The sequence below is a fragment of the Guillardia theta genome, assembly GCF_000315625.1.
Source record: "Guillardia theta CCMP2712 unplaced genomic scaffold GUITHscaffold_118, whole genome shotgun sequence".
Taxonomy (NCBI): Eukaryota; class Cryptophyceae; order Pyrenomonadales; family Geminigeraceae; genus Guillardia; species Guillardia theta.
Window position 1 is genome coordinate 62,487 of NW_005434556.1, and position 19,490 is coordinate 81,976.

Consider the following 19,490-nt stretch of genomic DNA (forward strand, 5'->3'; position numbering starts at 1 on the left):
CTGAGGCCCTTGCCCACGACGAGCTTCTCGCGACGACGTCTACAAGCCTTGTAGGCGGCAAGCAAGCGCCACTCCTAGCAGACTGACGGCTGACGGCAGGCCCGGTCCGAAGCATAGCCAGACCGTCTCCCACCATCCCTGCTACTCGTGCGCTAGAGGCCGGGTGAGCATGGTGCAGATGTCTGTCTTTCGCGTGCTCTTCATGTACAAGCCCTGGTCTAGAGTCCTACCGACTCTCTCTACGGGACGGTCGGGACTGACGAGCCGGGGCCGGGCGTCCGATCGACCTACACTCGAAGCATTGCGATCGCTGCTGGGCGTGCTGGCAGAGCACTATCTCTCCTGCACTCCCGGCGAAGAGAGCGGCGAGGTCGGTGCCGGCAGAGAGCATGTGGGCGACGTCTGGCGGGGGCTGGGGGCCGAGGCAGGCGGGAGAGCTTGCAGCGGGAGGCAGCCTGCAGTCCTTGCATGTAGATCGCCTCCGCCCATGGATACAGATGCTGGCTCCCCCGCACTCCTTGCATTGAGATCGTATCCGCCCATGGGCACAGATGCTGGATCCCCCGCACTCCTTGCACTTAGCTCGCTGGCGCGCATGGGTACAGATGCTGGCTCCCCCGCACTCCTTGCACTGAGATCGCTGGCGCCCATGGGTACAGATGCTGGCTCCCCCGCACTCCTTGCACTTATCTCGCAGGCGCTGATGGATGCAGATGCTGGCTCCCCCGCACTCCTTGCATCGAGATCGCTGGCGCTGATGGATGCAGATGCTGGCTCCCCCGCACTCCTTGCACTTAGCTCGCTCCCGCCCATGGGTACAGATGCTGGATCCCCCGCACTCCTTGCACTTAGCTCGCTCGCGCTGATGGATGCAGATGCTGGATCCCCCGCACTCCTTGCACTTATCTCGCTGGCGCCCATGGGTACAGATGCTGGCTCCCCCGCACTCCTTGCATCGAGATCGCAGGCGCTGATGGATGCAGATGCTGGCTCCCCCGCACTCCTTGCACTTAGCTCGCTCCCGCCCGTGCTCGCATGCCTTCCCGGATCCTGACTGCTTTCCTCCTCTTCCCGGCTGGGCCTCGCCTGCTGCCAGCTTCGTCTCGTGGGCTCCTCCTGGCCTCGCGGAGCTCTCTGTCCTCGCTCGCTTGCTGCGAGGGCGGGAGGGGCTGGAGGAGCCTCGCGCCATGTCTCGCGTCAGGATCAGCGCAAACATGCCGTCTGGTGTGCGGTACCGGTGAGGGTCGGGCTGGGGTACTGAGAGGGACGCGCAGGGGGTACATAGAGGGCAGAAGGAGGGGTAGGGGGTAGCGAGCTGTACCGGGGTAGGGGCGGAGGGTACTGGTGGGGAGGGTAGGGGGGTGGAGAAAAAGGCGGGAAGATGAAAGTTTGTGGGTTGGTAGGGGAGGGTATCACAGCTATGACCTGATAGAGGTCTGCTACGAGCTGTCCTAGGACCCGGGGCCTGTCGGGCGGGCCCAACAACCCGAGAGAGGCAGTAGAGTCAAGGACAAGGTTGAGTGTGACCCGTCAGGGTAGGAGATGACGGACACACAGCACTCGCTCCTTCACCACCGGCACTCTCACTCTTGTATGATCCCCTCGGTGCGAAACCCACGATACAGCCACACGCTCAGCTCAGGGCACGAGCTGCTGTCGGTATCGGTGAGGTCCAGATGCGTCGAGTCCGCGTGTGGGTCGAGGACCGCGTTCCCAAGAAGCTCAAAGGGTCATGAGGACGCAACACAACAGCAGTGTGTTGTGACGATGGCGAGTGTGATCAAAGAGTGAGAGAGAGGCAGAGCAGGAGGTGTGTTTTATTTGAGAGAAGATGCCGAGATCGTCTCAGTGCCAATGAGTTGCAAATGACAAAGAAAGCGGGACTTTCAGATCAGGATTGAGAGAAAGGGAAATGAGTCAGCGATAGTTTCCTGATGCTGGTCTGTGATGGAGAGAGGGTCGCCCAGTGGCAGAGCAGCGGCAATAGTCAACTGCTCGTACGCCAACATGGATTGGAGGAAAGCCAACTCTTCGTCGTCATCTCTCAACATGGTACCACCCCGTCTCACTGAGCTCCTTGGCCAGAGGAGCCTCGCGAGATAAGCTAGAGAGTTGCTACTCTATCAGCACTACTACCCCCGGGTGCTACCTCAGAGCTAAGAGTCTACAGCTGACTACCGGTGCTCTTGAGCTCGATTCACACTTGACTCCAAAGGTCAGCTGGCGTGCTCACCGACCTAACTTGGCAGGAATCAGAGCCAACCGTCGTCACACCAGCATCTCGATCCATGGTGACAAGCAAGTCACAACAGAGCGATACTCTAGCGTACTTGAAGGAGGGTCTATCCCCTCCCTACCCTCCTCCAGCCCCAGCCGCCAGGTGTGAGGGAGGGGGTTGACGGGAGGTCTAGGGGTAGGGAGGGAGATAGGGACGGGAGAGGAGAGCAGGCAAGACAAAGAGGCAGGGGGGAAGTCAAACGGCTCATGCTCGATGCCTCAACGCAACGGGGATAGGAGAACACACACAAGCGTTGAGGGAAGCACAAGGGAAACTCGTCGCAAGGCTCATCCGAGACGTGGCTCCCTTCATAGTCCAGCTCCCCAAGCGACAGAGGCCCTCGGGTCTTGCCCCTTCCATCCCCTCACTCCATTCTTACACCTCACATGCCTTGCTCTCCTTCCTTCCTCCGCGGCAAGAGCTAAGCACACCCCTCCATTCCCCTGCTGCAGACCAGGTAGGGTCTGTGCCCCGGTGCGACCCAAGGAGACGACGAGGCAGTCCTTGAGGTGCTTCAGAGGGTCCTTGCGAGGGTTGAGACCCGGTTGTTCTCCTGCTTGCTACCACCCCCCTCGCCTCCACAAGCCCCGTCACACCCCTGCTTCCACCCCGAAGGAGGCCGCAGGGTCCTCAGCCGGCAGGGGTGTTCCGTGTAGGGAACACCGGTAGGGCCGTTGGCCGGGGCCTGACAGCAGGGCCCCCCCTCCCCACAGACGGGTACCGCAATGGAGGCCGGCAAGGGAGGGAGAGATAGGTAGGGTAGGGAAGTGAAGTAGACGTCATCGAGCTGCGTTGACTAGATCACTACCAGCATGTGCTCGACTCTCCTGCTCGCTAGCACATGACCAGCACTTGCTCGCGTGCCTGGTGCTGGTGCTGGTGCCGGGTAGAATGCGGGAGATCGTAGACGGATGGCGGTACGGTACGGACATGGAGGACGTCGGCATGGCGCGGTGTGAGACAGACAGGCCTGCATGGGTCAGCTGGCATCCATCGACTTGCGTTTAGCAGCCGCACGAGCGTCCTCATCCTCTACGCGCGCGGGGGGCAAGAAGCGTGAGGCTGCTCGAAGGCTCCTTGCCTTGCGTGCAGGAGCTCCGTCGGTGGAGGGTCTTGATCGTGAGAGAAGCTTCACCCCTTGCGTCCGGTGGACATGATCTGTACCTCCACCATCAGACCTCGAGGAGGTGTGCGGTATGAGCCTTGACCCGAGGGCCGGAGCTGACTGCGGTGTAGGGATGACTCAACGCACGGCAGCTCTCCCTCGACCCATCCCCTTCCCGTGACACCTTGCTTGTGCTCCCTCCTGCCTCCTTCCGTCCAGCTCTCGTCTCCCTACCAGCCTCCTGCTGCGCCTTAGTCGAGTCTTTGCTCAGACCCTTGGCAGGTGATATGCAAGGGACCGGCGGCGGCAGAGTCTTCGCGCTCTTCCCGGCTTGGACAGGCTTGAGGCCGGGACGAGGGGGAGGTTTGTTTCAGAGAGGCAGACTCCGGCTTGGGATCTGAGGCCCTTGTCCACGACGAGCTTCTCGCGACGACGTCTACAAGCCTTGTAGGCGGCAAGCAAGCGCCACTTCTAGCAGACTGACGGCTGACGGCTGGCCCGGTCCAAAGCAGAGCCAGACCGTCTCCCACCATCCCTGCTACTCGTGCGCTAGAGGCCGGGTGAGCATGGTGCAGATGTCTGTCTTTCGCGTGCTCTTCATGTACAAGCCCTGGTCTAGAGTCCTACCGACTCTCTCTACGGGACGGTCGGGAGGCGTCCGATCGACCTACACTCGAAGCATTGCGATCGCTGCTGGGCGTGCTGGCAGAGCACTATCTCTCCTGCACTCCCGGCGAAGAGAGCGGCGAGGTCGGTGCCGGCAGAGAGCATCTGGGCGACGTCTGGCAGGGGCTGGGGGCCGAGGCAGGCGGGGGGGCTTGCAGCGGGAGACAGCCTGCAGTCCTTGCATGTAGATCGCCTCCGCGCATGGATACAGATGCTGGCTCCCCCGCACTCCTTGCATCGAGATCGTATCCGCGCATGGGTACAGATGCTGGATCCCCCGCACTCCTTGCACTGAGATCGTCTCCGCGCATGGGTACAGATGCTGGCTCCCCCGCACTCCTTGCACTGAGATCGTCTCCGCCCATGGGTACAGATGCTGGCTCCCCCGCACTCCTTGCACTTAGCTCGCTGGCGCCCATGGATGCAGATGCTGGCTCCCCCGCACTCCTTGCACTTAGCTCGCTCCCGCCCATGGGCACAGATGCTGGCTCCCCCGCACTCCTTGCACTTATCTCGCTGGCGCCCATGGGCACAGATGCTGGCTCCCCCGCACTCCTTGCACTTAGCTCGCTCCCGCCCATGGGTACAGATGCTGGCTCCCCCGCACTCCTTGCATCGAGATCGCCTGCGCCCATGGGTACAGATGCTGGCTCCCCCGCACTCCTTGCACTGAGATCGTATCCGCCCGTGCTCGCATGCCTTCCCGGATCCTGACTGCTTTCTTCCCCCTCCAGGCTGGGCCTCGCCTGCTGCCAGCTTCGTCTCGTGGGCTCCTCCTGGCCCCGTGGAGCTCTCTGTCCTCGCTCGCTTGCTGCGAGGGCGGGAGGGGCTGGAGGAGCCTCGCGCCATGTCTCGCGTCAGGATCAGCGCAAACATGCCGTCTGGTGTGCGGTACCGGTGAGGGTCGGGCTGGGGTAGTGAGAGGGACGCGCAGGGGGTACAGAGGGGGGAGAAGGAGGGGTAGGGGCGGAGGGTACAGGTAGGGGGGGGGTAGGGGGGTAGGGGGATGGAGAAAAAGGCGGGAAGATGAAAGTTTGTGGGTTGGTAGGGGAGGGCTATCACAGCTATGACCTGATAGAGGTCTGCTACGAGGTGTCCTAGGACCCGGGGCCTGTCGGGCGGGCCCAACAACCCGAGAGAGGCAGTAGAGTCAAGGACAAGGTTGAGTGTGACCCGTCAGGGTAGGAGATGACGGACACACAGCACTCGCTCCTTCACCACCGGCACTCTCACTCTTGTATGATCCCCTCGGTGCGAAACCCACGATACAGCCACACGCTCAGCTCAGGGCACGAGCTGCTGTCGGTATCGGTGAGGTGCAGATGCGTCGAGTCCGCGTATGGGTCGAGGACCGCGTTCCCAAGAAGCTCAAAGGGTCATGAGGACGCAACACAACAGCAGTGTGTTGTGACGATGGCGAGTGTGATCAAAGAGTGAGAGAGAGGCAGAGCAGGAGGTGTGTTTTATTTGAGAGAAGATGCCGAGATCGTCTCAGTGCCAATGAGTTGCAAATGACAAAGAAAGCGGGACTTTCAGATCAGGATTGAGAGAAAGGGAAATGAGTCAGCGATAGTTTCCTGATGCTGGTCTGTGATGGAGAGAGGGTCGCCCAGTGGCAGAGCAGCGGCAATAGTCAACGCACCCGCAGAGAGCCAGAGCCAGAGAGAGCACACAGGACCCCCGTCCTTCTCCTGACCAAGTGCGGGGAAAGGACCCCTCATCAGTACTGCTCGTACGCCAACATGGATTGGAGGAAAGCCAACTCTTCGTCGTCATCTCTCAACATGGTACCACCCCGTCTCACTGAGCTCCTTGGCCAGAGGAGCCTCGCGAGATAAGCTAGAGAGTTGCTACTCTATCAGCACTACTACCCCCGGGTGCTACCTCAGAGCTAAGAGTCTACAGCTGACTACCGGTGCTCTTGAGCTCGATTCACACTTGACTCCAAAGGTCAGCTGGCGTGCTCACCGACCTTACTTGGCAGGAATCAGAGCCAACCGTCGTCACACCAGCATCTCGATCCATGGTGACAAGCAAGTCACAACAGAGCGATACTCTAGCGTACTTGAAGGAGGGTCTATCCCCTCCCTACCCTCCTCCAGCCCCAGCCGCCAGGTGTGAGGGAGGGGGTTGACGGGAGGTCTAGGGGTAGGGAGGGAGATAGGGACGGGAGAGGAGAGCAGGCAAGACAAAGAGGCAGGGGGGAAGTCAAACGGCTCATGCTCGATGCCTCAATGCAACGGGGATAGGAGAACACACACAAGCGTTGAGGGAAGCACAAGGGAAACTCGTCGCAAGGCTCACCCGAGACGTGGCTCCCTTCATAGTCCCAGCATGCACATGACCAGCACTTGCTCGCGTGCCTGGTGCTGGTGCCGGGTAGGTTGCTGGAGAGCGCAGACGGATGGCGGTACGGACATGGAGGACGTCGGCATGGCGCGGTGTGAGACAGACAGGCCTGCATGGGTCTGCTGGCATCCATCGACTTGCGTGTAGCAGCCGCACGAGCGTCCTCCTCCTCTTCGCGCGCGGGGGGCAAGAAGCGTGAGGCTGCTCGAAGGCTCCTTGCCTTGCGTGCAGGAGCTCGGTCGGTGGAGGGTCTTGATCGTGAGAGAAGCCCCACCCCTTGCATCCGGTGGACATGATCTGTACCTCCACCATCAGACCTCGAGGAGGTGTGCGGTATGAGCCTTGACCCGAGGGCCGGAGCTGACTGCGGTGTAGGGATGACTCAACGCACGGCAGCTCTCCCTCGACCCATCCCCTTCCCGTGACACCTTGCTTGTGCTCCCTCCTGCCTCCTTCCGTCCAGCTCTCGTCTCCCTACCAGCCTCCTGCTGCGCCTTAGTCGAGTCTTTGCTCAGACCCTTGGCAGGTGATATGCAAGGGGCCGGCGGCGGCAGAGTCTTCGCGCTCTTCCCGGCTTGGACATGCTTGAGGCCGGGACGAGGGGGAGGTTTCAGAGAGGCAATCACCGGCTTGGGATCTGAGGCCCTTGCCCACGACGAGCTTCTCGCGACGACGTCTACAAGCCTTGTAGGCGGCAAGCCAAGCAGGCTGACGGCTGACGGCAGGCCCGGTCCGAAGCATAGCCAGACCGTCTCCCACCATCCCTGCTACTCGTGCGCTAGAGGCTGGGTGAGCATGGTGCAGATGTCTGTCTTTCGCGTGCTCTTCATGTACAAGCCCTGGTCTAGAGTCCTACCGACTCTCTCTACGGGACGGTCGGGACTGACGGGCCGGGGCCGGGCGTCCGATCGACCTACACTCGAAGCATTGCGATCGCTGCTGGGCGTGCTGGCAGAGCACTATCTCTCCTGCACTCCCGGCGAAGAGAGCGGCGAGGTCGGTGCCGGCAGAGAGCATCTGGGCGACGTCTGGCGGGGGCTGGGGGCCGAGGCAGGCGGGGGAGCTTGCAGCGGGAGACAGCCTGCAGTCCTTGCATGAAGATCGCCTCCGGGCATGGATGCAGATGCTGGCTCCCCCGCACTCCTTGCACTGAGATCGCCTGCGCCCATGGGCACAGATGCTGGCTCCCCCGCACTCCTTGCATCGAGATCGTATCCGCCCGTGCTCGCATGCCTTCCCGGATCCTGTCTGCTTTCTTCCCCCTCCCGGCTGGGCCTCGCCTGCTGCCAGCTTCATCTCGTGGGCTCCTCCTGGCCCCGTGGAGCTCTCTGTCCTCGCTCGCTTGCTGCGAGGGCGGGAGGGGCTGGAGGAGCCTCGCGCCATGTCTCGCGTCAGGATCAGCGCAAACATGCCGTCTGGTGTGCGGTACCGGTGAGGGTCGGGCTGGGGTAGTGAGAGGGACGCGCAGGGGGTACAGAGAGGGCAGAAGGAGGGGTAGGGGTGGAGGGTACCGGGTTAGGGGAGGGGTAGGGGGGTAGGGGGATGGAGAAAAAGGCGGGAAGATGAAAGTTTGTGGGTTGGTAGGGGAGGGTATCACAGCTATGACCTGATAGAGGTCTGCTACGAGGTGTCCTAGGACCCGGGGCCTGTCGGGCGGGCCCAACAACCCGAGAGAGGCAGTAGAGTCAAGGACAAGGTTGAGTGTGACCCGTCAGGGTAGGAGATGACGGACACACAGCACTCGCTCCTTCACCACCGGCACTCTCACTCTTGTATGATCCCCTCGGTGCGAAACCCACGATACAGCCACACGCTCAGCTCAGGGCACGAGCTGCTGTCGGTATCGGTGAGGTCCAGATGCGTCGAGTCCGCGTGTGGGTCGAGGACCGCGTTCCCAAGAAGCTCAAAGGGTCATGAGTAGGCAACACAACAGCAGTGTGTTGTGACGAGGGCGATTGTGATCAAAGAGTCAGAGAGAGGCAGAGCAGGAGGTGTGTTTTATTTGAGAGAAGATGCCGAGATCGTCTCAGTGCCAATGAGTTGCAAATGACAAAGAAAGCGGGACTTTCAGATCAGGATTGAGAGAAAGGGAAATGAGTCAGCGATAGTTTCCTGATGCTGGTCTGTGATGGAGAGAGGGTCGCCCAGTGGCAGAGCAGCGGCAATAGTCAACGCACCCGCAGAGAGCCAGAGCCAGAGAGAGCACACAGGACCCCCGTCCTTCTCCTGACCAAGTGCGGGGAAAGGACCCCTCATCAGTACTGCTCGTACGCCAACATGGATTGGAGGAAAGCCAACTCTTCGTCGTCATCTCTCAACATGGTACCACCCCGTCTCACTGAGCTCCTTGGCCAGAGGAGCCTCGCGAGATAAGCTAGAGAGTTGCTACTCTATCAGCACTACTACCCCCGGGTGCTACCTCAGAGCTAAGAGTCTACAGCTGACTACCGGTGCTCTTGAGCTCGATTCACACTTGACTCCAAAGGTCAGCTGGCGTGCTCACCGACCTTACTTGGCAGGAATCAGAGCCAACCGTCGTCACACCAGCATCTCGATCCATGGTGACAAGCAAGTCACAACAGAGCGATACTCTAGCGTACTTGAAGGAGGGTCTATCCCCTCCCTACCCTCCTCCAGCCCCAGCCGCCAGGTGTGAGGGAGGGGGTTGACGGGAGGTCTAGGGGTAGGGAGGGAGATAGGGACGGGAGAGGAGAGCAGGCAAGACAAAGAGGCAGGGGGGAAGTCAAACGGCTCATGCTCGATGCCTCAACGCAACGGGGATAGGAGAACACACACAAGCGTTGAGGGAAGCACAAGGGAAACTCGTCGCAAGGCTCATCCGAGACGTGGCTCCCTTCATAGTCCAGCTCCCCAAGCGACAGAGGCCCTCGGGTCTTGCCCCTTCCATCCCCTCACTCCATTCTTACACCTCACATGCCTTGCTCTCCTTCCTTCCTCCGCGGCAAGAGCTAAGCACACCCCTGCATTCCCCTGCTGCAGACCAGGTAGGGTCTGTGCCCCGGTGCGACCCAAGGAGACGACGAGGCAGTCCTTGAGGTGCTTCAGAGGGTCCTTGCGAGGCTTGAGACCCGGTTGTTCTCCTGCTTGCTACCACCCCCCTCGCCTCCACAAGCCCCGTCACACCCCTGCTTCCACCCCGAAGGAGGCCGCAGGGTCCTCAGCCGGCAGGGGTGTTCCGTGTAGGGAACACCGGTAGGGCCGTTGGCCGGGGCCTGACAGCAGGGCCCCGTCAGGGTCCCTCCCCACAGACGGGTACCGCAATGGAGGCCGGCAAGGGGGGGAGAGATAGGTAGGGTAGGGAAGTGAAGTAGACGTCATCGAGCTGCGTTGACTAGATCACTACCAGCATGCGCTCGACTCTCCTGCTCGCTAGCACATGACCAGCACTTGCCCGCGTACCTGGTGCTGGTGCTGGTGCCGGGTAGGTTGCGGGAGATCGTAGCCTTGACCCGAGGGCCGGAGCTGACCGCGGTGTAGGGATGACTCAACGCATGGCAGCTCTCGCTCGACCCATTCCCTTCCCGTGACACCTTGCTTGTGCTCCCTCCTGCCTCCTTCCGTCCAGCTCTCGTCTCCCTACCAGCCTCCTGCTGCGCCTTAGTCGAGCCTTTGCTCAGACCCTTGGCAGGTGATATGCAAGGGGCCGGCGGCGGCAGAGTCTTCGCGCTCTTCCCGCCTTGGACATGCTTGAGGCCGGGACGAGGGGGAGGTTTGTTTCAGAGAGGCAGACTCCGGCTTGGGATCTGAGGCCCTTGCCCACGACGAGCTTCTCGCGACGACGTCTACAAGCCTTGTAGGCGGCAAGCAAGCGCCACTTCTCCTAGCAGACTGACGACTGACGGCAGGCCCGGTCAAGCAGAGCCAGACCGTCTCCCACCATCCCTGCTACTCGTGCGCTAGAGGCCGGGTGAGCATGGTGCAGATGTCTGTCTTTCGCGTGCTCTTCATGTACAAGCCCTGGTCTAGAGTCCTACCGACTCTCTCTACGGGACGGTCGGGAGGCGTCCGATCGACCTACACTCGAAGCATTGCGATCGCTGCTGGGCGTGCTGGCAGAGCACTATCTCTCCTGCACTCCCGGCGAAGAGAGCGGCGAGGTCGGTGCCGGCAGAGAGCATGTGGGCGACGTCTGGCGGGGGCTGGGGGCCGAGGCAGGCGGGGGGGCTTGCAGCGGGAGGCAGCCTGCAGTCCTTGCATGTAGATCGCCTCCGGGCATGGGTACAGATGCTGGCTCCCCCGCACTCCTTGCATCGAGATCGCTGGCGCCCATGGGTACAGATGCTGGCTCCCCCGCACTCCTTGCACTTAGCTCGCTCCCGTCCATGGGCACAGATGCTGGCTCCCCCGCACTCCTTGCACTGGGATCGTATCCGCCCATGGGCACAGATGCTGGCTCCCCCGCACTCCTTGCACTTATCTCGCTGGCGCTGATGGGTACAGATGCTGGCTCCCCCGCACTCCTTGCACTGAGATCGCCTCCGCGCATGGATGCAGATGCTGGATCCCCCGCACTCCTTGCATGTAGATCGCCTGCGCCCATGGGCACAGATGCTGGCTCCCCCGCACTCCTTGCATCGAGATCGCTTGCGCTGATGGATGCAGATGCTGGCTCCCCCGCACTCCTTGCACTTAGCTCGCTGGCGCTCATGGGTACAGATGCTGGCTCCCCCGCACTCCTTGCACTGAGATCGCCTCCGCCCATGGATGCAGATGCTGGCTCCCCCGCAATCCTTGCACTGAGATCGCCTGCGCCCATGGGTACAGATGCTGGCTCCCCCGCACTCCTTGCAGAAAGATCGCTCCCGCCCATGGGTACAGATGCTGGCTCCCCCGCACTCCTTGCACTTAGCTCGCTGGCGCTGATGGGCACAGATGCTGGCTCCCCCGCACTCCTTGCACTGAGATCGCTCCCGCCCGTGCTCGCATGCCTTCCCGGATCCTGACTGCTTTCTTCCCCCTCCCGGCTGGGCCTCGCCTGCTGCCAGCTTCGTCTCGTGGGCTCCTCCTGGCCCCGCGGAGCTCTCTGTCCTCGCTCGCTTGCTGCGAGGGCGGGAGGGGCTGGAGGAGCCTCGCGCCATGTCTCGTGTCAAGATCAGCGCAAACATGCCGTCTGGTGTGCGGTACCGGTGAGGGTCGGGCTGGGGTAGTGAGAGGGACGCGCAGGGGGTACAGAGAGGGCAGAAGGAGGGGTAGGGGCGGAGTGTACCGTGGGGAGGGGTAGGGGGGGGGTGGAGAAAAAGGCGGGAAGATGAAAGTTTGTGGGTTGGTAGGGGAGGGCTATCACAGCTATGACCTGATAGAGGTCTGCTACGAGCTGTCCTAGGACCCGGGGCCTGTCGGGCGGGCCCAACAACCCGAGAGAGGCAGTAGAGTCAAGGACAAGGTTGAGTGTGACCCGTCAGGGTAGGAGATGACGGACACACAGCACTCGCTCCTTCACCACCGGCACTCTCACTCTTGTATGATCCCCTCGGTGCGAAACCCACGATACAGCCACACGCTCAGCTCAGGGCACGAGCTGCTGTCGGTATCGGTGAGGTGCAGATGCGTCGAGTCCGCGTGTGGGTCGAGGACCGCGTTCCCAAGAAGCTCAAAGGGTCATGAGGACGCAACACAACAGCAGTGTGTTGTGACGATGGCGAGTGTGATCAAAGAGTGAGAGAGAGGCAGAGCAGGAGGTGTGTTTTATTTGAGAGAAGATGCCGAGATCGTCTCAGTGCCAATGAGTTGCAAATGACAAAGAAAGCGGGACTTTCAGATCAGGATTGAGAGAAAGGGAAATGAGTCAGCGATAGTTTCCTGATGCTGGTCTGTGATGGAGAGAGGGTCGCCCAGTGGCAGAGCAGCGGCAATAGTCAACGCACCCGCAGAGAGCCAGAGCCAGAGAGAGCACACAGGACCCCCGTCCTTCTCCTGACCAAGTGCGGGGAAAGGACCCCTCATCAGTACTGCTCGTACGCCAACATGGATTGGAGGAAAGCCAACTCTTCGTCGTCATCTCTCAACATGGTACCACCCCGTCTCACTGAGCTCCTTGGCCAGAGGAGCCTCGCGAGATAAGCTAGAGAGTTGCTACTCTATCAGCACTACTACCCCCGGGTGCTACCTCAGAGCTAAGAGTCTACAGCTGACTACCGGTGCTCTTGAGCTCGATTCACACTTGACTCCAAAGGTCAGCTGGCGTGCTCACCGACCTTACTTGGCAGGAATCAGAGCCAACCGTCGTCACACCAGCATCTCGATCCATGGTGACAAGCAAGTCACAACAGAGCGATACTCTAGCGTACTTGAAGGAGGGTCTATCCCCTCCCTACCCTCCTCCAGCCCCAGCCGCCAGGTGTGAGGGAGGGGGTTGACGGGAGGTCTAGGGGTAGGGAGGGAGATAGGGACGGGAGAGGAGAGCAGGCAAGACAAAGAGGCAGGGGGGAAGTCAAACGGCTCATGCTCGATGCCTCAACGCAACGGGGATAGGAGAACACACACAAGCGTTGAGGGAAGCACAAGGGAAACTCGTCGCAAGGCTCACCCGAGACGTGGCTCCCTTCATAGTCCAGCTCCCCAAGCGACAGAGGCCCTCGGGTCTTGCCCCTTCCATCCCCTCACTCCATTCTTACACCTCACATGCCTTGCTCTCCTTCCTTCCTCCGCGGCAAGAGCTAAGCACACCCCTGCATTCCCCTGCTGCAGACCAGGTAGGGTCTGTGCCCCGGTGCGACCCAAGGAGACGACGAGGCAGTCCTTGAGGTGCTTCAGAGGGTCCTTGCGAGGCTTGAGACCCGGTTGTTCTCCTGCTTGCTACCACCCCCCTCGCCTCCACAAGCCCCGTCACACCCCTGCTTCCACCCCGAAGGAGGCCGCAGGGTCCTCAGCCGGCAGGGGTGTTCCGTGTAGGGAACACCGGTAGGGCCGTTGGCCGGGGCCTGACAGCAGGGCCCCGTCAGGGTCCCTCCCCACAGACGGGTACCGCAATGGAGGCCGGCAAGGGGGGGGGAGATAGGTAGGGTAGGGAAGTGAAGTAGACGTCATCGAGCTGCGTTGACTAGATCACTACCAGCATGCGCTCGTCTCTCCTGCTCGCTAGCACATGACCAGCACTTGCTCGCGTGCCTGGTGCTGGTGCCGGGTAGATTGCGGGAGATCGTAGACGGATGGCGGTACGGACATGGAGGACGTCGGCATGGCGCGGTGTGAGACAGGCAGGCCTGCATGGGTCTGCTGGAATCGATCGACTGCGTGGAGCAGCCGCACGAGCGTCCTCCTCCTCTACGCGCGCAGGGGGCAAGAAGCGTGAGGCTGCTCGAAGGCTCCTTGCCTTGCGTGCAGGAGCTCCGTCGGTGGAGGGTCTTGATCGTGAGAGAAGCCCCACCCCTTGCGTCCGGTGGACATGATCTGTACCTCCACCATCAGACCTCGAGGAGGTGTGCGGTATGAGCCTTGGCGTAGGGATAGCTCCTCGACTAGTGTCCATGCCGGAGCTGACTGCGGTGTAGGGATGACTCAACGCACGGCAGCTCTCGCTCGACCCATCCCCTTCCCGTGACACCTTGCTTGTGCTCCCTCCTGCCTCCTTCCGTCCAGCTCTCGTCTCCCTACCAGCCTCCTGCTGCGCCTTAGTCGAGTCTTTGCTCAGACCCTTGGCAGGTGATATGCAAGGGGCCGGCGGCGGCAGAGTCTTCGCGCTCTTCCCGGCTTGGACATGCTTGAGGCTGGGACGAGGGGGAGGTTTGTTTCAGAGAGGCAGACTCCGGCTTGGGATCTGAGGCCCTTGCCCACGACGAGCTTCTCGCGACGACATCTACAAGCCTTGTAGGCGGCAAGCAAGCGCCACTCCTAGCAGACTGACGGCTGACGACAGGCCCGGTCAAGCAGAGCCAGACCGTCTCCCACTATCCCTGCTACTCGTGCGCTAGAGGCCGGGTGAGCATGGTGCAGATGTCTGTCTTTCGCGTGCTCTTCATGTACAAGCCCTGGTCTAGAGTCCTACCGACTCTCTCTACGGGACGGTCGGGACTGACGAGCCGGGGCCGGGCGTCCGATCGACCTACACTCGAAGCATTGCGATCGCTGCTGGGCGTGCTGGCAGAGCACTATCTCTCCTGCACTCCCGGCGAAGAGAGCGGCGAGGTCGGTGCCGGCAGAGAGCATGTGGGCGACGTCTGGCGGGGGCTGGGGGCCGAGGCAGGCGGGGGAGATTGCAGCGGGAGACAGCCTGCAGTCCTTGCATGTAGATCGCCTCCGCCCATGGATGCAGATGCTGGCTCCCCCGCACTCCTTGCACTGGGATCGCCTCCGCCCATGGATGCAGATGCTGGCTCCCCCGCACTCCTTGCATGTAGATCGCTCCCGCCCATGGGCACAGATGCTGGCTCCCCCGCACTCCTTGCACTGAGATCGTCTCCGCCCATGGGTACAGATGCTGGCTCCCCCGCACTCCTTGCATGTAGATCGTATCCGCCCATGGGCACAGATGCTGGCTCCCCCGCACTCCTTGCACTTAGCTCGCTCCCGCCCATGGGTACAGATGCTGGCTCCCCCGCACTCCTTGCACTTAGCTCGCTCCCGCCCATGGGTACAGATGCTGGCTCCCCCGCACTCCTTGCATCGAGATCGCTTGCGCTGATGGATGCAGATGCTGGCTCCCCCGCACTCCTTGCACTGAGATCGCTCCCGCCCGTGCTCGCATGCCTTCCCGGATCCTGACTGCTTTCTTCCCCCTCCCGGCTGGGCCTCGCCTGCAGCCAGCTTCGTCTCGTGGGCTCCTCCTGGCCCCGCGGAGCTCTCTGTCCTCGCTCGCTTGCTGCGAGGGCGGGAGGGGCTGGAGGAGCCTCGCGCCATGTCTCGCGTCAGGATCAGCGCAAACATGCCGTCTGGTGTGCGGTACCGGTGAGGGTCGGGCTGGGGTAGTGAGAGGGACGCGCAGGGGGTACAGAGGGGGAAGAAGGAGGGGTAGAGGGTACGGGTGTGAGGGGGTAGCGAGGTATACCGGGGTAGGGGCGGAGGGTACCGGTGGGTGTGTGTGGAGAAAAAGGCGGGAAGATGAAAGTTTGTGGGTTGGTAGGGGAGGGTATCACAGCTATGACCTGATCGAGGTCTGCTACGAGGTGTCCTAGGACCCGGGTCAAAAAACTTTATTATAAACTTGACCCGGCGGGCCGGGACTCTCAACAAAATATGGCCCGCGATCTGAGTCATCAGTTTACTATAAAAGCCCTAGGAATTGCTAGGAAGGTCCTAGCCTGTACACTTATTGGTCGTAGAGAGGATGCACTAGTGGTTCTAGGAAGGTCTTATCGCCTGTAGGGTTGCTATATCCAGCTGTAGGAGGGAACAACATGGCGAAAGAAATGGTAATGCAAGCAAGGGGAGCAAGGAGGAGGCAGAATGGGTAGGGAGGAGGCAGGGAAGATGATGAAAGGGATGGTAAATGATGGGAGAAGGGAAGGGAAGGGAAGGGAAGGGATGGGATGGGATGAGATGGGATGGGAAGCACCCCAACTAATTCCTACGTCTCTCAGGACAAAAACAACAAACTTGAAGCTGGCGCGTTAAAGCTGAAAGAAAATCATGAATGTAGCATGTTCTCATTCACAAGGAGAATGATACACTGAGTGAAACCCAAGATCTTTCGGAAAGCATGAAATCTCTGGTATAGTTTGATGATGGAAGTTTGATGAGTAACTGAGTATACGTGTGTAAGGCGAGAGCAAAGACTGCATCGTTGTTTCGGATTTTTCTCGTGAGTTTGTTTCAATGCTCAAAGACACATGCATCATTTCCTCCGGATCGAAGAGCAGACTCATCTTTGTCGACAGCTTCACTTTCTTTCTTTCAGATGCAACCTTTATTTGTGAACGTGGGCAATCGAACGAGGTTTTACTTCAACATGAGATTGGGCGTCTCGGAATCATTCGCAAACTTTGATCAAGCACGGATCATGTTCACAGGACCGAGTCGGACAAGCTCGATCATCACCTGGATCTCCAAGTCGCGGAGTGTCTTGGGAAGCCAGAGACAGTTCGCTTCCTCAACTTGGTTTGAAGACACAGACGAGGGGGGGCCCTGGGTCGTCGAGAAGTTGGTCTTGTATGATACGAATGCTAACGGAGTCCTGTGAGTGAGCTTCCATCCTCATCCTCATCCTCATCCTCATCCTCATCCTCATCCTCATCCTCCCTCTCCCCTTTCATCCTCATCCGCACTCTCCCCTTTCATCCTCATCCTCCCTCTCCATCCTCCCTCTCCCCTGGAGCGTTTCATTTTGTTTCCTTCTTGCCGACCAAGTCCCGTCTTATCGTTGAGATATTGATTTCTCACCTCCCATCTTCAGGTTCACCCGACAGGTCTTAGCACAAATGGCAGACAGAGTGAACTTGACAGTGTACGTGTGGACTCAGTATATGACCAACTGCTCCGCTGTTAAGGATTCGCCATGTACCGCTAGCGGTGGTCATTGCATCGATCGACAACTCGTTGCTGGCTTGATGGTAGAATGATCTTTTCTGGAGAGCAGGAGCTCTCTTGCCTGACCGTTTCATGTGATCAGCCCATGTCTCTTTGCTCTTGCTCTGGAGAGAATCTCTGGAGTGACAGTCAGATGTGCATAGATATACAGCAGGCGGCAACGTACAACAGCCAGGGTGAGTGAAGTAGTTCCTTGCCCCTTCTATAGCTTACAGGCCTCCAGTCGACCCGTCAAGCCCATTGCCGCAAGACATGAAACCATCATCCGGCTCGAGCCAGGTTGGGGGTCAGTGGGTTTCAAACTCTTCGAGCACTGGTAGCTGCTAAGATAGTAATGAAGTCCGGAGAACTGATGGGATTCGCGCAGGAAATACAGTCGCAACGAGCTTGAGGGTCGACGACAGTCCTCCTACTTCAAGTGTCGCGAACCTCCTGCAGATCTTAGGGCTCTCAGTGGTTCGTAACAGCTCAGTCTTCCCTCTCTCCCCCACTCTCTCCCTCACTCTCTCCGTTCCCCCCTAACCCCCTCTTCTCGCTCACAAGGCTACTGCAGATGATTCTGTTCCTGATCTATGCGGTGTACCTCACTTCGACACGGCTACAGGCCATCAAGCAGCTTTTCTTCTACCGCCGACCTTCCCGAGCGATGGTGAGAGGGTTGAACCCTCCTCATTCGCTTATCCTTCTGCAGCGTCGGCCGCAAGACTCCTTCTCTCACTTCGACCTGCCGCGCGTCCCCGGCAGGCAGAGCTCGTCCCTTCGGCGTTCCAGCAACTGGTGAGTGATTTCCTCTCCTTGTATCGGAGATGACCGCACTCGGGCAGGATGGATAACGACAGGAGGGAGAGGATGGATAACGACAGGAGGGAGACCTCTCGGCCAGACTTCTTTCCTACTTCATCCTCCAGGAGGCATCTCAGCGACCTTGAATCTCAACTTCCTCGGGCTTCCATGCTCCTTCCTCCTCCCCCTCCTCCCGTCTCGCTTCCTCCTCATCTCCTTCCTGGCGCGGTTCCTTCGAGGAGCACTGGAGGAAAAACAGCTGAGTGCTGCATCTGCTTCGAAGAAAGGGAGCAAGCACGCCTTCTGGTCTGCAATCTTGATCATATCTCCTCGTCCTCTCTTCTTCTCTTTCCTCTTCCTCTCTTCTTCTCTTTCCTCTTCCTCTCTTCTTCTCTTTCCTCGTCCTCTCTTCTTCTCTTTCCTCTTCCTCTCTTGTTCTCTTTGCTCGTCCTCTCTTCTTCTCTTTGCTCGTCCTCTCTTCTTCTCTTTCCTCTTCCTCTCTTCTTCTCTTTGCTCGTCCTCTCTTGTTCTCTTTGCTCCTCCTCTCTTCTTCTCTTTGCTCGTCCTCTCTTCTTCTCTTTGCTCGTCCTCTCTTGTTCTCTTTGCTCGTCCTCTCTTGTTCTCTTTGCTCGTCCTCTCTTCTTCTCTTTGCTCGTCCTCTCTTCTTCTCTTTGCTCGTCCTCTCTTGTTCTCTTTGCTCGTCCTCTCTTCTTCTCTTTGCTCGTCCTCTCTTGTTCTCTTTGCTCGTCCTCTCTTCTTCTCTTTGCTCGTCCTCTCTTCTTCTCTTTGCTCGTCCTCTCTTCTTCTCTTCCTCCTTCTCGTTGTTCGCATTATGATGCTTCTCCCTCCTCTTTCTCCTCTTCTCCTTCCTCTGACCCGCTCGTTCAGCCGTGTGGCCATTCAGACATCTGCTACGAATGCGCAGAGCACATCAAGAAAGCTGCTGGTTCCTGTCCCATCTGCAGAGTGAAAATCGCATCCGTTGTCCGAGTCCGCAACAGAAAGAGCTGATCTTTTGCTGTCATCTGTGATTCTTCTTCGTCCTCCCCCTCCCCCCCCTCTCTCCTCCTTGCAACTTCCTCTTCCCGTCTGTGGTCTACCCATATCACCTCTTTCTCCAAGCTCCACTTCCTCTCTTCTCCTCCTCCTCCTCCTCCTCCTCCTCTATCCCTCTCCACTTTCTTCACCCCCCTCGTCTCCCTCCTTCATCTGCTTCTTCATTCTCCGCTCAACTCATGGGGAGATCGATCGCTATGCTTCCCCCTCCCCTCTAAGGTGTGCGGTCACTATCGATTTCTCTCTTGTACTTGTGCTGTAATATACACGTCCCAATGATTTAGCTCAGTCGAGGGGCAAGAAAACGACGCCGCATCCATTAATGCAGAATCGAGTGTCGACTGAAAAAATGTCGTGATGATCAGGATGTCGAGAATGACGAAGACAGAGGATGAGGAGGGGCAGAGAGAGGAGCGAGAGAGGGGCGAGAGGGAGAGAGAGAGAGGGAGGGAGGAGAGAGTGAGAGAGAGGGAGGAGGAGATCCAGCAGGAGGATGGAGCAGGCGGAGAACAGAAGATAACCTGGACAGCCATCGAAGAGGAAGCCATCGGCCCAAAGCTCTCCGTGGAAGCAGCCGCAGATCCTGCCGTCTGTTCAGGTGTGAGAAAGTTTTCAGCTCCTCCTCACCGGCACTCGACTCGCTTGCAAATGGGGTGTGAGAATGGATTGCTCACCACCTGCCACCAGAAGTGAGGAGGAGGTGGAGGAGGAGGAGGAGGAGGAGGAGGGAGAGGAGGAGGAGGAGGAGGAGGAGGAGGAGGAGGAGGAGGA

The 19,490-nt window shown here is 59.6% G+C and overlaps 6 protein-coding genes across 6 annotated transcripts in view; 2 read left to right on the forward strand and 4 right to left on the reverse strand.

The window, feature by feature from the left end:
• Window positions 1–603: 603 nt before the first annotated feature.
• Window positions 604–798, forward strand: GUITHDRAFT_79336 (hypothetical protein; the record flags this gene model as incomplete). Its single annotated transcript, XM_005822821.1, has 1 exon — window positions 604–798. A coding segment is annotated over one exon (195 nt), but the record flags the coding sequence as incomplete, so codon positions are not given.
• Window positions 799–4,217: 3,419 nt separating this feature from the next.
• GUITHDRAFT_59296 (hypothetical protein) lies at window positions 4,218–4,745 on the reverse strand (the record flags this gene model as incomplete). The annotated part of the gene is made up of 1 exon (XM_005822822.1): window positions 4,218–4,745. A coding segment is annotated over one exon (528 nt), but the record flags the coding sequence as incomplete, so codon positions are not given.
• Window positions 4,746–10,627: 5,882 nt separating this feature from the next.
• GUITHDRAFT_49146 (hypothetical protein) lies at window positions 10,628–11,344 on the reverse strand (the record flags this gene model as incomplete). Its single annotated transcript, XM_005822823.1, has 1 exon — window positions 10,628–11,344. A coding segment is annotated over one exon (717 nt), but the record flags the coding sequence as incomplete, so codon positions are not given.
• Window positions 11,345–14,630: 3,286 nt separating this feature from the next.
• On the reverse strand, window positions 14,631–15,104 carry GUITHDRAFT_54018 (hypothetical protein; the record flags this gene model as incomplete). The annotated part of the gene is made up of 1 exon (XM_005822824.1): window positions 14,631–15,104. A coding segment is annotated over one exon (474 nt), but the record flags the coding sequence as incomplete, so codon positions are not given.
• A 1,147-nt stretch (window positions 15,105–16,251) lies between these two features.
• GUITHDRAFT_117935 (hypothetical protein) lies at window positions 16,252–17,661 on the forward strand (the record flags this gene model as incomplete). Its single annotated transcript, XM_005822825.1, has 7 exons — window positions 16,252–16,529; window positions 16,747–16,903; window positions 16,963–17,056; window positions 17,104–17,196; window positions 17,248–17,336; window positions 17,434–17,529; window positions 17,572–17,661. The coding sequence occupies 7 exons, from the start codon at window positions 16,252–16,254 to the stop codon at window positions 17,659–17,661; spliced, it is 897 nt and encodes a 298-aa protein (XP_005822882.1).
• Window positions 17,662–19,004: 1,343 nt separating this feature from the next.
• Window positions 19,005–19,490, reverse strand: part of GUITHDRAFT_146156 (hypothetical protein) — a gene marked incomplete at both ends in the record, with an annotated part of 2,227 nt that continues 1,741 nt past the window's right edge. Inside the window, 3 exons of the mRNA XM_005822826.1 lie at window positions 19,005–19,060; window positions 19,241–19,302; window positions 19,347–19,396. Of these exons, the coding sequence (XP_005822883.1) occupies window positions 19,005–19,060; window positions 19,241–19,302; window positions 19,347–19,396 (168 nt within the window). The remainder of the gene's footprint in view (window positions 19,061–19,240; window positions 19,303–19,346; window positions 19,397–19,490) is intronic.